The sequence below is a fragment of the Aspergillus glaucus genome (assembly GCF_001890805.1).
Source record: "Aspergillus glaucus CBS 516.65 unplaced genomic scaffold ASPGLscaffold_2, whole genome shotgun sequence".
In the NCBI taxonomy this organism is placed as follows: Eukaryota; Fungi; Ascomycota; class Eurotiomycetes; order Eurotiales; family Aspergillaceae; genus Aspergillus; species Aspergillus glaucus.
This window is the reverse complement of record NW_019170454.1, coordinates 1126847-1143322: the sequence shown is the minus strand read 5'-3', so window position 1 is coordinate 1143322 and position 16476 is coordinate 1126847. Positions and strand designations below refer to the sequence as shown.

The window sequence follows — 16476 nt, the reverse complement described above, 5'->3', positions numbered from 1 at the left end:
CGGGAATGGGCCACACCGACTCCATTGCATGATATCACTCGACACTTATTCATGGAAGTTAGTTACATCTTCTGTCTTCAGAGAATCTTGATATAGTCCCCTTCGCGTGAACTATGGGGAAGACGCCTGTATTTCTGACAGCAGGAGGCACTGCATAAGATGGACTATCAAGAATCTGGAGTGTCCGATTTGGAGTACGCCATCAGCGTCGAGGCAACCATCTTGTAGATTCAAAGACATACACGAGTACGCGAGAATTTCCAGTTACGGTAACCGGCAACAATGGTGCTATTTTTACGCTTTCTACATTTTCGCCCTCAATTCTAGAGTAAAATACTCCTATCTCGCTGTCTCCAACAAATCACTCCCCGGAACCATGACAGCCAGCAAAAAGACAATGGATAATTCCTTGAATCCTGCCTGGCGTGACTCGGTCGTTCATATTATCACTACCCAGAGCTGAGATGACACCTTGCTGCAAGACATCGCAGACAAGACTGGGCCGAGCAGGAAGATGGTGCTTTGTGTTGTGCGTATAGAATGCGTTTGTCGGACCGTCGCGCTTCAAGGGGTGTAAACGATGGAGGGAGGTTTCTTCTGCTTCTATTCTCTGTTTGTCTTCTCTTCTTCTCAATACTTCGCCTTTACTTCGCGGTGTTTTATTATTATATTTCTTTCTTCTCCCCGCGCTTATCTAGGCCCGGGGTCAATATCTGTACTCCGTGGCCCCCTTTTGGATTCTATGAACTTTCTACGCCCCTTCATATGCCTTGTGACTCAGAGGAAGCGTTAATAATGAGTGGTACGAGGGTATTTCAATATCAAGCGCGGAATATGTCTACATGTTTGCTGTTTGCCCCAAGTACCAAGCATAAAAAACCACATCTCCGCGACTAATATCTTAACGGCAATGGTCCACCGTTTCAATTTCCATTTCACAGGCGCTTCTTCCAAGTCAATAGAAGCAAATATAACAGGGGACTCATTCTACATTCTACTCCAACAGAAGGTATAAATACCCCTTCACTCCCAGCCCAAACATCCCAACAACAACAACAACAACAACAAAAAAAACCCTCTATTCAAACGAACAAGTCTATTCTCTTCTACTTCCACTCCACCGCTACGCAAACACAATAAAGCTTTTCATTCTCACAACCATCTTCCTCGCCGGTAGTTGTGCCTGTGCCGATAGCACGCCCGTACGCCCTCTGTCCTCCTCCACGGCCCCGACTCCTATTCCCGACAACGAACCCTGCATGCCGGACGGTTCCATGGGTACCTGCAAGAGCAAGATCTGCATTGCAAGTATTGTCAAATATAGGAAAGCTATGGTATGAGATGATGCTAACGGGTTTACAGAAACTTCCCGGCGAGTCTCAGGGTGCTTGCAAGGCTAGCAAGTAATGGTTTTCTGAGTGAGATGTGGCATATGTAAATGTTTGATGGGTTGTCGTGTGTTGGTGGTTGCATTGTATTTAGGCAATGCTATTACATTTGTTGCGTTCTGTTCCCGAGGTTCGAGACCTGTATTCCGTGATTGATCTGTTACATTTTTCTCATATTTCTCGAGCATATTGTTCCTTCGTGCTCAGGGCTGTTTCAGAACTTGGTGACGGGGAATCGATGTCATTTCAGTCTATCCAGAATCTACTTTCGCCGTGTAATGTATAATGCCTCAGGCATAGGATAGTTTCCAAAACAACGTCTTCTCCAACTACAACCAAGCCAACCATGCCTACACACACAGCATACACAACTCTCGCCTTCGGCGCAAGCTCCCTACTCACGGGGATATGTATCCTCTTCTATCCTGGATCCATGCTATCCACGCTATCATTACCAGACGCATCGCTCCCAGCGATACGCGCGAATGCTTTAGCCGCCGTTGCAATGGGGATATATTACACCTTGGCATTTGTCCAGGATAATTGAGCTTTCTTTGTGGCGACTGTTCCGATGAGGATGCTTACTGCGGTTGTACTTGGGATGCAGGAAGGATTTTGGGTGTATGTGGCGCTTTGGGAGAGGATTGGAGCGGGTTTTACTGGTGTTATGTTGGCGCTTGAGTAGTTTCAAACAAGAAGGATTGAAGAGAGGAAACAGGACTAGGAGGATGGTGTTAGGTTACCCGGATCGCGGCAAACGCATCCCTGCTGATTGAGGCGCGGCTAACTCTTTGTTTGCCATGATTGGTTTTTGTCACGGTGAGCATCTGGATTCCAACCAGGATGATTGAACCTTGTCTAAACGCTTTGCTGATGCCCCGATCCCTCTGGTAGGTCTGTTTTTCCAGAAAGTCATTCGCCAGATCATATCTCTTCGTTATCATAGAAAGTGCAGACTATACGATGGAAGGCTATACCCATGGCCCTGGGTACCGTGAAGTCGAAGAGCGACAAGGCTCCTCACGATCAGTGACTGACCTCTTCCGTCTGGATAAGCGCACGATCATCGGTATGCTCACCCCTTTTCTCTAGGCTGGCTTGACAACGCTAAGGTGTATTTTCTAGTCACTGTTGCCGGAGGAGATTGGGGCACAGCCATAATCGACGCGATCCCCGAAAGCGGCGGCGATGTTGTCGGACTCGATCTCGATAATGTCCATCTCGATGTTGAAGCTGAACTGAAACAGGAAACCTGGGGTATGTCGATACCATCATACTGTGCGTTTTGATCTCGTCGACACTGCTGACCTCGTCAGAGCATATCCAAGCTACCGCAGAGAAGTATGCCCGAAAAGTCGCGTATTACCCCTTGGATGTGACAGATGAAAAGACTGTGAATGTAATATTCTCCAGTTTCATCCCAACCCTCCGCTATCCCGTACGAGGGCTGGTCTCTGTTGCTGGAATGGGTTATCTAGGGTCGGCTACTGTGTTCGAAGCGTCCAATTTCGGCAGGTGCTGGATACCAACGTCACCTGGACATTTCTTGTTACTCAGGCGACAGCCTGAGCTATGGAAAAGGAGAATTTTTCCGGTAGTATTGTGCTAATCTCAAACGTCCGCTGGTACGGTGCCTATAAGGTAGATACATTTTTGTCCCTCTTCTGTTTCATGAGTTTCCATACTCACCACTCAATCATCATAGACGATTGACGGCGCGTGTTGAAACGCCTCCAGTGTAGCCATCCACCAACTGGTCCGCTCTCTCGCCGCCGAATGGGGATCCCGTCTGGAGATGCCGTTGATCCGAGTCAACACACTCACACCTGGGTAAACCCGGACATCACCTACTGAGAAAACACTCAAGGTACCGGGTGTGGAGTCAGCGTGGTCAGAAGAGAAAATGCTGAACCAGTTGAGTACTCCGGATAAGTATCGGGCTCCAGTTATTTTTATGCTAGGTGACGGCAGCAGCTTTGTGACCGGCGCGGATTTACGGGTTGACGGGGGACATTGCGCGTGGTGAGAGCTGGTAGGGCTGACTTCAGTGCACTACTATTTTACTGCGGATTAAGCTTATCTTAACTCTATAAAGGGGAATGAAACACGAACAATGGCTAGCGTACGAGACTTCATGCTCTCTCGGAGATTATGCGGATACCCCGATATTCAGATCCGTGCATGCTTGCTAGCGTCTGAAATGCAATCTATCTGCTGCAGTATCATTCCACGACCAGCATATGGATTATATTTCCATTCAGGTCGAGTCACCAGGGTATCTTGCACTATCTCGAACTTTATTACCCTCAAAACTGTTCGAAGGAATGATTCTAGAATTATCTCATTCAGGTCCGATATGATATCACTACCGAAGTCCGATCCTGATTGATAAGTCTATATCCGTAACTAAACCCGACGTCAACTGCCATCGCCGAATCAAATTTGATCGTCAGGGGGCCCGGCGGGGCTTTTTAGAACTGTCATTGAAATTTTTCGCTGCAGATAACGCCGGACCCACGATAACTTATGTAGATGGCTCGAAGCCCGATAACGGGCCGAGATTTGAGCTTCTTTTCTTAAAGGAATCAGTTCCCCGAGGCATGGACAGTCAACCTACTTGTCACTCATCCGGACGATGGCCTCCGCTTCGTCAGTGACGCACCATCCTGAGCCCGAGGTGCCATACGATGAATCGAAGCGCAACCACGACGAGCACAACGCCGACGAGAATGAGCCCGAGCCCCTGACTCGCGCGGAAACGTCGCAATCGAATATCGGTCCTCCAAAGTCACTATGGCACGAGACTATCTTTGTCACAATCGTGTGCATGGCACAGTTCATGACCCAGGCAGCCCTGGGCATGGGTATCGTCCCGGCGCACATCATAGGGGCCAGTTTCGGCACAACAGACCCCGGCGAGATTTCCTGGTTTCCGGCCGCGTATAGTTTGACGGTTGGAACGTTCATCTTGGTTTCGGGGCGCATGGGCGATATGTGGGGTCACCGGCTTATGTTCGTCGCTGGATTCCTGTGGTTTGCTCTCTGGTCGCTGCTCGCGGGGTTCAGTGTGTATTCGAACCGGATCTTCTTCGACTGCTGTCGCGCATTTCAGGGTATTGGGCCGGCGATGCTGCTCCCCAACGCGGTGGCGATTTTCGGAAGGACGTACCCGCCGGGGTTGAGGAAGGCTATGGCGTTCAGCTTGTTTGGTGCGACGGCTCCTGGAGGATATATTGTGGGTGCGGCGTTCTCCTCGATCTTCGCACAGCTTGTCTGGTGGCCGTGGGGATACTGGGTGTTGGCGATTGTGTGCGTTGCCTTTGCTGCGCTGGGATATATTATTATTCCCTTCTTGCCACATTCGAAATCCGAAGATGACCATTTGCCTGTGATGGTCCGACTGGATATCCTGGGCGCCACGGCAGGTGTTATCGGTCTGGTTTTGATCAACTTCGCATGGAACCAGGCGCCTTTGGTTGGATGGAGTAACCCATATGTCTACGTCCTGCTTATCGTCGGGTTCCTCTCTTTTGTTGCATTCGCTATTGTTGAACGCTCTGCAAAGTGCCCTCTGCTCCCTCGATCGATTTTCACCGGTGATCTTGCTTGGGTACTTAGTTGTATTGCGGCAGGCTGGTCAAGTATGGGTATCATCGTCTACTACTTCTACCAGTTTATGTTGGTGATCAAGGGAGATACACCTCTTCTTGCGACGGCGAAGTTCTCAGGTGCTGCGGCTTCTGGTGCTATTGCATCTATCACAACAGGTATTCTGCTTGGTTATCTTCCACCAAGCGTTATTATGTTCTGCTCTATGAGTGCATACACAGTTGGTCTTTGCCTGGTTGCAACCTTGCCCGTCGACCAGATCTACTGGGGCCAAGCGTTCTTTGCCAGTTTGATTACCCCGTGGGGAATGTAAATTTTCCAATCTCTTCGCAATTCATAAACAGGTGATCTAATGACAAACAGGGACATGTCCTTCCCCTCAGGCACTCTCCTTCTGAGCAACGCCATGCCCCGCAAACACCAAGGTCTAGCCGCTTCCCTCGTCAGCACAACTGTGAACTACTCCATTTCCATCGGACTCGGCTTCGCAGGTACAGTGGAGTCACACGTCAACGACGGTGGCACAAATACATTGAAGGGATACCGCGGAGCGCTATATATGGGCGTTGGCCTTGCGGCTGGGGGACTGGTGATATCCAGTTTCTATGTGCTTGTGAACTGGTTGAAGTATCGGCGGGAGAAGGGGGAGAAGGAGAAGAAGGATGCTAGTCCGTGACGCCTTTATTCTGTCTAATGCGTTGTTTATTGCATAATACCTGTATATAACTAGTACCTTAGGATAGATTCAGAAGATGTATAGATAGACAAAATAATGTTTTCTGCTTTTCTATGTCTTCCCAGTTTGCACAGAACCTTCTAGAGAAAACTGTATTGCTCATATTGGTAATATACAACAAGTCTTGTAATATTACAAAGGAACACAATACAATGAGAACAGGAATAATATAGAGGCTAACTATATATGTACTAGCGTGTTTCATGGTAGGTTCTGGGAAACAAACCAACAGTGTTCGGGGGGCAAGCTGATTTTGGGAACTACTGTGCCTATGGGTACCATTCGACTGTACCATTCGACTGTATTGAGAGGAATCGGCCCGGAAAAAGGAAGACTGTGAGAAAGAATTGATTGTTGGATATTCGAACCGTGGTGGTGTGCCGAAACGGGAACTAATCTCGGCCCGATGGCGATCCCGCCCGAAAGGGCTCCCGAGCCCTATCCCACAAACTCCCAAGGAACACCCCAAATCTTCTCGCAGGAGGCCTTTCAGCCAACGATCCCACTGACAAGGAAACGCCGGAGACATGGCATTGATACAGCCATTACACCGATCTCGAGCCCTGAATTTGCCTCTGGGGAAAGCAATGGATGGGTTACAAACCAGGAGATCCGACAGCTCATCCACAACTTCCAGGAAACTCTCGCACGCCAAACAGGGATTATAGAGTCAGCAAGAGCAGAAATGCAAGAGATCAAAAACGAACAGCAGGCACTAAAAGGCCGGAACACAGAACTACAAGAGGAGATTCAGGCCCTCCGTACGCGGATTGAGGCGCCACCAGTGACCAACTCCCCTGCTAAGACATGGACAAATATAGTAGCAAACACTACCAGTGCTGCAGCTCCAGCTATCCAACAACCCCAAAAGGAACCCCACTGCGTCCGCATCAATACGCAGCGCAACCCTGAGACTGAAAACAACGAAGGAACCCAGTTTACATGATACCTCCCCACAGATACAGCCAACATGCGAATCAGGTCTGCTCTCCTGAATGCAGACACCACCAGAGATGCACAGGTAGCAGGAGTAGGAACCACCAAAACAGGATATGTTATCAGATTCAGGGACCCCCAGTCGGCCGAAGTGGCCCAAACCAACATGGAATGGTTAGGGGAGCTGGGCAACGACACAAAACTGGTGAAACCGCGCTTCAGAATTGTCGTCCACCGCACCCCTACTGACGACTTTGACCTGGAAAAAGCAAGAAGCAAGGGATCGAGAAAATCACAGAGGAGAACGAGCTGGCCGGCAAAGGGTACCAAATCGAAGATATTGCATGGCTGAAGAGGAATGACAAGCCTCTGGGAACATCAGCATCTCTGGGCATCTGGCTCGACTCACCAGAAGCGGCAGAATGGATCATCAACAATGGTCTACTGGTGGGACAGAGATACATTGGCAGTATCGAGGCCTACCAAGTCAAACAGAAAAGATGCCACTGGTGCCAAAGGCACGGTCACCTAGCATGGTCTTGCAAGGAAAGAGCCCGATGTGGTCACTGCGTGGGTGAACACGAATGCCGACACTGCCCACCTGGAATCAGAGCACAGTGCCTGGATTGCAACAGAGACCATCCTGTAGGAGACCAAAGGTGCCCAGCACCCATCGACACTGCCAAGTTGCAATGATATCACACAACCTTTGTCTACTCCAGTTGAACATTATGAAATTGAGGCCAGGAATGGAGGCCCTCATCCAAGAACCACCCATCAGCGCATATCGCACCCATGTCAGCCACACCGCATGGCGGCGTTATCAACCAACACCCCCCGAGGAATCGGGACGATACCGAAGCCTGCTCTACGTGAACAAGAAAATATCGACCTCATCGCACTGCCAGATCCACTGTGACCACCCAGATGTGGCAGCAGTCAAAATCTGGACACCTGAACTTCAGTTCCTTCTTTTCTCCATATATATCCCACCAGTGCAGCTATTTCAAAACCGGGCACAAAGCCCGCCCCTTGCGGCTCTGGACGTGAGTCAGAGCACCATCCTCTGAAACACCAGCAGAGCGGACAAACCAACATGAATCATTATGGCTGGTGATTTCAACAGACACCACCCCGCATGGAGCAGCAGACCAGTCCACCATGTATTTGCTGATCAGGCTGAAGAATTCATCAATTTCTTCCACCACAATCAACTACAATGGTGTCTACAACGTGGCATACCGACATTCTGGTCACTCAACCAACCGGGAAAAACATCTACAATCAACCTCACTGTTACAGACTGCTCCACCTTGCTTATCAGATGCCGGCTTCATCACGACCACTATGGATCAGATCACTGTGGAACTTACTCGGAATGGAACCTACAACCCACACACAATGCTGAAACTAAACCAAAGCGAGCATACGACCGAGCGAACTGGAACACTATCGATCAACAGGTACTAGGAAACATGGACCCTGAACCTGCAATTCTCTCTGAGGCGGATCTAGACGACGCTGTTGGAAGACTGATTCAAACAACAACCACCGCCCTTGATGACCACATCCCAAAGCAAAAGCCATCACCATACTCCAAGCGATGGTTCACCCCAGAACTCAAATCCCAACAGACTGAAGTCAACCGGGCGCGTCACAGATGGCAAGACAGCTGTGCAAAAACAGGACCGCACCATTCTATATCTTTGACGCTGTTTGCGGATATGCACCAAAAGCGCCGGGACTGGACCAGAACTATTGAAAAGACAAAGTCCGCACACTGGAAGGAATTCCTAGACAAGGCTGGGGAAGGTCACCTGTGGAAAGTAGCATCCGAAGAGCTTGCTGACAACAAAGATAAAGCAAGAGTGTTTATGGAATCATTCTTCCTGAAGATGGCAGATGCCCAAAATGGGCCAGCATCAACACAGGAGGAAATCCCGTGGGAACCGATTACTGAGCTGGAGATATACCGATCAGTCCAAGCCGCGAAAGGAACAACTGCGCCTGGAGAAGACGGAATCCCAACCCTGATATGGAAGCATCTGTGGCCATACCTTGCCAAGATCATCACATATATTTGTCAAATCAGTTGAGCTAGGGCACTACCCAAATCAGTGGAAGTGAGCAAGGATCGTGGTACTGCGAAAACCCGGCAAACCGGACTATTCAGTACCCGGTGCTTACCGCCCCATTTCGCTTCTCAACACACTAGGGAAATTGCTGGAAGCTGTTCTGGCCAAGCGATTATCATTCTGGGCGGAGAAGCATGGACTGCTCCCAAAAACCCAGTTTGGGGGCAGACCCGGATGCAACACAGAACAGGCCCTGCTGGTACTGGCGAACGCCATTGACCGTGCATGGCTCCGGTCCAAGGTGGTCACACTGATTTCATTTGACCTCAAGGGTGCTTTCAACGGGGTCAACAAGATCAGCTTTGATGCCCGGCTACAGGCCAAAGGCATCCCAACACTAGCAAGGCGATGGATCCGCAGCTTCATGGACAACCGGCAGGCCAACATCACATTTGACGATTTTGAAACGGAAACTGCCCCACTGGAAAATGCAGGGCTCGCCCAGGGGTCCCCTCTCTCACCGATCTTGTTTGCCTTCTTTAACTCGGACCTGGTCGAACAACCAGTTGACTATGACGGCGGGGCATCCGCGTACATTGATGATTACTTTCGCTGGCGTGCAGGCCCATCAGCAGAGGAGAACCTCCGGAAACTCCAGCAAGAGGATATCCCCTGGATTGAGGCATGGGCCCGACGGACAGGCTCTTGCCTTGCAGCTGAGAAGACAGAGCTGATCCATCTAACAAGAAAGAAAAGTGAGCATGACAAGGGCCAAGTCCCCATGAATGGTAAAACCATCCTACCTTCCAAGACGGCAAAACTCCTTGGAGTGGTATTTGACCAAGAGATGCAGTGGAAGGAGCATGTGCAACAGGCAGTCAAGAGAGCAACAAAAATAAATATTGCATTGGGGAATTTGTGACATCTCCAGCCCAAGCAGTTGCGACAACTCTACCAAGCTTGTGTGACTCCCATTATGGATTACGCATCAATAGTCTGGCACAACCCGCTCAAAGATAAGACACATTTAAGACTCCTTCAAACGGTTCAGCGCACTGCCCTGATCCGAGTCCTTTCAGCCTTCAGGACAGTGGCAACACCCACGCTGGAGATTGAATCACATACACTGCCCACGCACCTTCGACTCAAACAACGCGCTCAGATGGTGATTGCCCGCCTGAGCACGTTACCCGAAGACCATCCCATCCATGACGTGATTGCACGGGGCCGGACCCGGAGCATGCACAGGAATCCAGATCCTCGGTTTCCACTGGCTGAAACAATGAAAACGATGAACCTGAAGCGATTGAACCCACTAGAGGTCATTGATCCAAAACCGCTCGCACCGTGGCACGCGTCTGCCTTTGCGGATATTCAAATCGACTCAGATCGAGAAATAGCAATAGAAAAAGCTAGCGCCCTACGCACAGCCCCAGGGGTGGTTGTATATTCGGACGCATCAGGCCAGAAAGATAATCTTGGTGCAGCGGCAGTGAGCCTGGACCAGAATCAGAAGGTTATAGAATCTCGGCAGATCAGTATCAGACCCATGGATTACTGGACAGTGCACATGGCAGAGCTCATCGGAATATTTTATGCGATTAGTCTTGCATGCAAAGTGACCCGCCAGCACGAGGAACCCCTGGGAACAGAGCGGACTCCAGCCACAATTCTCTGTGATAGCACGTCGGCGATGCAAGCAATCAGGAATCCGGGCACTAAATCTGGACAGAGAATTATCCATGCCATCCTGCAGGCAGCCCAGGAACTAAAAACACGAGGAACCTCCCTTGGCCTCCAATGGGTCCCGGGCCACTGCGACAATTCGGGGAATGATGCAGCAGATCAGCTGGCCAAAGACGCGGTTGGCCCAGAAGGAACGCACCCATTCCGTCGCCCGCTTTCATGCGAGAAAAGATCCATCAGAAACCAAATCCTTAAGCAATGGGAACAGGAATGGAAAGCATGTAAGGGGGCCACCTCCGCCAAATCGACTCCGCATTGCCTTCAATACATACCCGACGGATGTACGGCTCACTGCCACGGAACCGGGCCTATCTGCTCACTCAGCTGCGCACTGGGCACTCATGGCTCACAACACATGGGAAGCTACATCGGCTACGAGAAGATGAGGAATGTGAGTGCGGCGCGAAAGAAACAGTGGTCTATGTTCTTGTGGACTGCCCCAGGTTGAAGGAGCTGCGTCAGGAATTACGAAAGAAGGTTGGGGAGGCATTTAATGATACCTCGCGCATGCTAGGAGGACGAGGACAAGAAGGTAAGGAAGGTAGGCTCAATGGCTCTGCCCAGGCAAGCACAATTAGTGCTGTCCTGGATTTTGCAGAAACATCACAAAGGTTCCAAAGCCGCGCGCCAAGAGGGCCGCAGAACAGCACACCAGGCACATAGGCCACCACAGGCCATGACGAGGCATTAAATTCGTCGGGATGTAGTAGGACAATGTAACTAGAGGTACAAGGACATATATAGTTGTGGTAGCCTGCATATCGCTTCGGCGAGGGGTCAGGGTAAATGATATCATCCGTCCATCCATCCATCCATCCATCCATACTGTGCCTATGCTTCCTGTTGCTCCAATGCCTCCCGTCGACTTGTGCTCTTCGGATTAAAATATGGCTTCTCCCCTAGACCAACTACACGATGGCCCGTTCTCGGACCAAGATGATCGTAGTCGAAAGTCGCCGCATGGTAGACGCTGCGGTTATCCCAGATAGCTATACAACGGCATCGCGTCAGCCCCATCTTCAACATAAGGAAGCGAAAGGTACTACTTACCCAAATCATTCGGATTCTGCCACCTCAGACGAGCCTGCAAATCATGATTCTCAACGATCAAAGTCACAAACCACCTTAGCAAATGATTGCTTTCCTCCTCAGAAAGATCATTGATTTTGGCAACATGATGTCCCACAGCAAACACACTCTTCCACCCCGTTACGGGGTTAGTACGGATAACAGGATGAATGGCCTTCAACACCTCCCCTACATTCTCTGGCGCACCCCGAGGGCCGGTGAAGATTTCAAAGTCGTTTTCCTTGGCAACCTGGTTGAACTCGGGTTGGGCATATGTTGCCGTCAAACTATCCAAGAACTTTTGGTATGGCTTCGAAATGCGATCATATACCTCGTATCCAGAGGCCCAGAGTGTATCTGACCCAGTTGATCAGTTTTATACCTTTCACTCGCGATGCTCGGGGTGACTTGACTTACCACCACCAGTCTTGGGCAGCTGTGTCAGACGCAAAACGGTATAATCGCTAGGAATGGGCTCAAAGGTGATATCGCTGTGCCATTGCTTCCTGCCACTCTGCGTTATTTTACTATAACGGTCCCTATACAGTTTCTCATTATCCTTGGAGGTGATGACGCTGATCTCGTCGTCTTTGGCAGCATGTTCACGGTTCGAGTTGTGGATTGGGTGCACGTGAAGACCGGATGTACTGGGTTTACCGGCGAGAATGCCCAGGCGCTGGATGAGTTCCTTCTGCAAGTCGTCGTCTAGTTCATCTTGTTTGCGGAAGAAGACGACGCCGCGTTGGGAAACTAGAGTGAGTGACTTATTAGTTGTGTTTTTTATTGATGTGATACTGAGTTTATTTAATTACTGGTGATGGCAAGGTCCCGGAGTAACTCATCGGAATTAGGGGCATTCAGCCACTCTTTCAAGTTGGCTGTTGGAAATTCCCTGCCAATGACGGTGGTAACGTCGAACGAGTCGAATGAGTCGAGGGAGCCGCTTAGCTTCAAAGGTTCATTTTCGAGAGGAGACTTCACTGCTGGGGCAGTATCTTTCGCGATTGGAACCACCGGGGTTGCAGTGCTGTCGGCAATAGAGGGTGCCATTGGGAATGTACTCTGTATCTGGGGCTGCGTCAATCTTTGGTTTACTAGATCTATTGAGCAGTATATGGAGATCTGACAGCCTCTATTTATATGAGCTGCCTGTGCATAAAGTTGGCATGTGAACTGTGCCGTACTTCCGGACCCCTCATCCCAAGAATCTGTATCTCGCAATACACACTCGATAGCCGTCTGAAGTAGGATATGTGAAGTTGCAACCCTGACTGGGGATTGTGCAATATCTCGCCATTGCATGCTGCTGCCCGATAGCCGATCATATCATTTGCTACTCCAGTTACGCAACCCTTGGCATCTCTTACATGACTGAAAGGCTCCTAATAAATGTTTTTGAAGTATGTCACCATGGTTTAGTTAAATTGTGAAATTGGGTTCAAGGGTCCAGGGCAAAGTAAAAATTTAAGCTGCCCTAATTGCATGGTCGCTTGTGCCCGCCAATCTAGCTCGAGATTAGCTCTCCCCCCAGCCCCTCCCCCGAATTTAATTGTTATCTCTGTCCAATCAGATTAATCGAATACTACTAATTTGGATCTTGCCTGCGGGGTGGATGTATATGTACCACCGTGCTTCAGCCTGGTATCGCGTATCCCAACCACATGTATGAATCGATTTCTAATACTCGGCAGGCCATGTATTACTTCAGAGTCTTCCAAATGATGCAAGAGCTTGCCAAGAACGTGCAAGAGGCTAGCATGGGCTAGATTACCTTCAGCGAGGTGTCTCAGTTCTGAATGCAATAAACTCACGAGTATATAGCTGTATGCCATTGTCCAATATGGCTCATTTGTACATAGTCTCCAGGAACAAGATCTTGTCTGTCCGACCTTCCAAGGATGCCTACGGTCTACCTACCAAGCGCATCTAAGAAGACGGCCACCCAAACAGTTACATCTCTATCGAATGAGACAGACCAATCCACCGACCGAGATATCCCAGCTCTGGGAGAGCAAGGAAGCGGGCGCAGATTCTGGTTCCAGAAAGGCAAGAAGTATGACCCCGACGCCATTGCAACTCAGCCATCGGTTTACGACAATCCGGACATTGCGAAGGAGTACCTGCCAAGGGATGACTGGGAGAACTTGCACCGGTTCGATCCATCTGCAAGATGGACCTGGGGAGAGGAACACAAATTAGTCCGCAAGATTGATTTTCGGATCATGCTGTTTACCTGTATTATGTTCATGGCTTTAGAGTTGGATCGCTCAAATCTTCAACAAGCATTGACCGATAATTTTCTCGAGGACTTGGGTCTCACTACGAATGGTTAGACAGCATCATCAGCCTTCGTTATGATCAACTGCTGACTCTTTCCAGATTATAACTTGGGAAATACTGTCTTTAAGCTCTCGTTCCTTTGTGCTGAACTGCCCTCGCAACTCGTCAGCAAGTGGATTGGACCGGACAGATGGATTCCTATGCAGATGACTCTTTGGTCAGTCGTTAGTATGGCCCAATATGGTCTCAAGGGGAGGTCATCTTATCTTGCTTGTCGGTCTCTTCTCGCGATTATCCAGGGAGGATTCATACCCGACGTAAGTGTCGCAATCCACCCTCACACATTCGCCTTGCTAACTTGCCACTACAGGTGATCCTGTATCTATCATACTTTTACAAGTCTCATGAGCTTTCCATTCGGCTTGGCTTCTTTTGGACAGCTTTACATCTGGCCGACATCCTATCGAGCTTTCTAGCCTTTGGGCTGTTGCATCTACGTGGTGTCAATGGTCAGTCAGGCTGGCGGTGGCTATTCCTCATCGAGGTAAATAACACGGCCTAATATTCTCGGCTAGGACTAACAGAAGGTCAAAGGGCCTCATAACGTTGATAATCGGTCTTTCCGCATTTATCCTCATGCCCCCTGGACCCTGCCAAACTGCCAGTTGGGGCCGAGGCAAGAAGGGCTGGTTTAGTCCACGGTGAGTCTTCTTTTATACCCTATCCTATCTTCCCTATACAATAATCTAACACCTACCAGCGAAGAAACGATAATGATCAACCGTGTCATTCGCGACGACCCAAGCAAAGGAACAATGCACAACCGCGAGCCAATAACACCTAAGCTCCTGTGTAAGAGTTTATGCGACTTTGACCTGTGGCCATTATATGCCCTGGGCCTCACATTCCAAATCCCCAACCAGACACCCTCGCAATATCTGACACTAACGTTGAAGGGCATGGGTTTTGGCACGTTTGTCACTAATCTTCTCACCATTCCTAGTCAAGTTGCGCAAATCTTCACCATGCTGGCATTGACGTGTGTGTCTGAAATATTCGGCGAGCTAACCTTGACCGCCATGTTTCCTCAAATCTGGGCTTTGCCGTTTGTCGTATACTTGTATGCGGTTGATATTAATTCCATCAATAGATGGGTGGCATGGGTTATCATGACATTGTTTTTGTCGCTTCCTTACGGTAAGTTCTGATCTAACACAGCCTTTTGGATTCACGAAATTGGGAACTAAAAAATCGATTACAACAGCACATCCGATCCAGGTTGCGTGGAATTCAAGAAACTCGAATACCGTTCGTTCGCGGACTGTATCTGCCGCTATGTATAACATGTGCGTGCAAGCATCGGGTATCATTTCTTCGAATATCTATCGAGCAGGTAAGGACTTCATTCCGTCTTATCACTTTACCCTGATCTAACTGGGAATAGATGATTCACCTCGCTATAAGAGAGGAAATCGCGTTCTTGTTGGCTTGGCGGTTATGAATATTTTCATTTACCTGTTGACCAAGGTATACTATGTCTGGCGTAATGCCAGTCGCGATAGGAAGTGGAACGCTATGTCAAAGGACGAGAAGATGAATTATTTGGCTACGACCAAGGATGAGGGGAATAAACGGTTGGACTTTAGATTTGCGCATTAGGAATACATTTCTCCATCTGCCATTTTGAGATTTATTTTGATGACAGCCTCCCTCGCTTAGCAAGTCAATCTTCCATTTGCTTACGCGGTGACTTGAGCTCAACATTGCTGCCGTATTATGTAGTTTTAGCCTCTCGCCAAGTTTCTGGCGTTGCGCGCGATGTCCCATACTGCCCCCGAATGGAGGCCATATACCTCTCGGATACGCCCTTGTTGATACCAGGACTGCTGACTACCATGATAGGTTCTGCCTGTCTTGTGCGTTGACCTCCATCTCAAACGGATGGTCAACAGCCGATGTACAAATGATAGGGTCGGAGCTGATTCGGGCTGGTTTGATTTCGAGGAAGTACCATGACCGAAATGTATGGTATCGGGGGCTCGATTGAGATCGATGAATCTTTCCAAGGGTATATACACTCAATTTTGGCTCTTTTCGGCTTGGGGCTTGTCGGTAGTAGTTATTCGATTATTTACAGGAATGGCGGATAGTGAAACATGATCATCCGGCGCGAGTCGTACGTATTATAGGGGTACGCCCAGCATTCATGCAGACAGCTTTAGGCATCAAAATGACCGGTACCTTGCCCGTTAAATCAGCCTGACAGTTAAGCGTGCCCCCAACTTGCCCCAAGCATCTAGTAAAATCACCATTTTGAGCCAGAAGTGAAAGCATGTTACTTTCGTGAAAACATTCAGACCATCTCTTTTGTTTCTGACAATTCACAGTAGCCAGAGTCCTACGGCGCTGCTTCTTATATTCTGTCCTTGTCATATTTATGTATAGCTTTCTTGATCCCAGCATCTTCTGCATATTCAGAATTTCTCACTATACTAGGTCCGGAATTCCGACCCAATACATGATCTTTCACGGTAACTGTCTGCTATCTTGTGGGTAGTGGCTAATATCCTGTTGATTATCGCTGCCTGTATATTTAATTGGGCGTGAAGTTATATAAGAAACATTTTACTGTTTCAGC

At 49.1% G+C, this 16476-nt stretch overlaps 4 protein-coding genes across 4 annotated transcripts; 3 read left to right on the top strand and 1 right to left on the bottom strand.

Annotated features, from left to right (window-relative positions):
- Nucleotides 1-2351: 2351 nt before the first annotated feature.
- Nucleotides 2352-3414, top strand: ASPGLDRAFT_63510 (uncharacterized protein; the record flags this gene model as incomplete). The annotated part of the gene is made up of 5 exons (XM_022548668.1): nucleotides 2352-2457; nucleotides 2514-2645; nucleotides 2705-2903; nucleotides 3126-3198; nucleotides 3256-3414. 5 exons carry the CDS (start codon nucleotides 2352-2354, stop codon nucleotides 3412-3414), a joined length of 669 nt encoding a protein of 222 aa, XP_022405350.1.
- A 481-nt stretch (nucleotides 3415-3895) lies between these two features.
- On the top strand, nucleotides 3896-5757 carry ASPGLDRAFT_163254 (MFS transporter). The gene is made up of 2 exons (XM_022542538.1): nucleotides 3896-5306; nucleotides 5361-5757. Exons 1-2 carry the CDS (start codon nucleotides 4024-4026, stop codon nucleotides 5671-5673), a joined length of 1596 nt encoding a protein of 531 aa, XP_022405349.1. The 5' UTR covers nucleotides 3896-4023; the 3' UTR covers nucleotides 5674-5757.
- A 5564-nt stretch (nucleotides 5758-11321) lies between these two features.
- ASPGLDRAFT_117660 (TauD/TfdA dioxygenase family protein) lies at nucleotides 11322-12608 on the bottom strand (the record flags this gene model as incomplete). Its single annotated transcript, XM_022539893.1, has 4 exons — nucleotides 11322-11479; nucleotides 11541-11915; nucleotides 11976-12308; nucleotides 12371-12608. 4 exons carry the CDS (start codon nucleotides 12606-12608, stop codon nucleotides 11322-11324), a joined length of 1104 nt encoding a protein of 367 aa, XP_022405348.1.
- An 848-nt stretch (nucleotides 12609-13456) lies between these two features.
- Nucleotides 13457-15497, top strand: ASPGLDRAFT_63507 (putative MFS transporter; the record flags this gene model as incomplete). The annotated part of the gene is made up of 7 exons (XM_022548667.1): nucleotides 13457-13886; nucleotides 13938-14155; nucleotides 14209-14382; nucleotides 14433-14539; nucleotides 14599-15035; nucleotides 15103-15231; nucleotides 15283-15497. 7 exons carry the CDS (start codon nucleotides 13457-13459, stop codon nucleotides 15495-15497), a joined length of 1710 nt encoding a protein of 569 aa, XP_022405347.1.
- Between the last annotated feature and the right edge of the window lie 979 nt (nucleotides 15498-16476).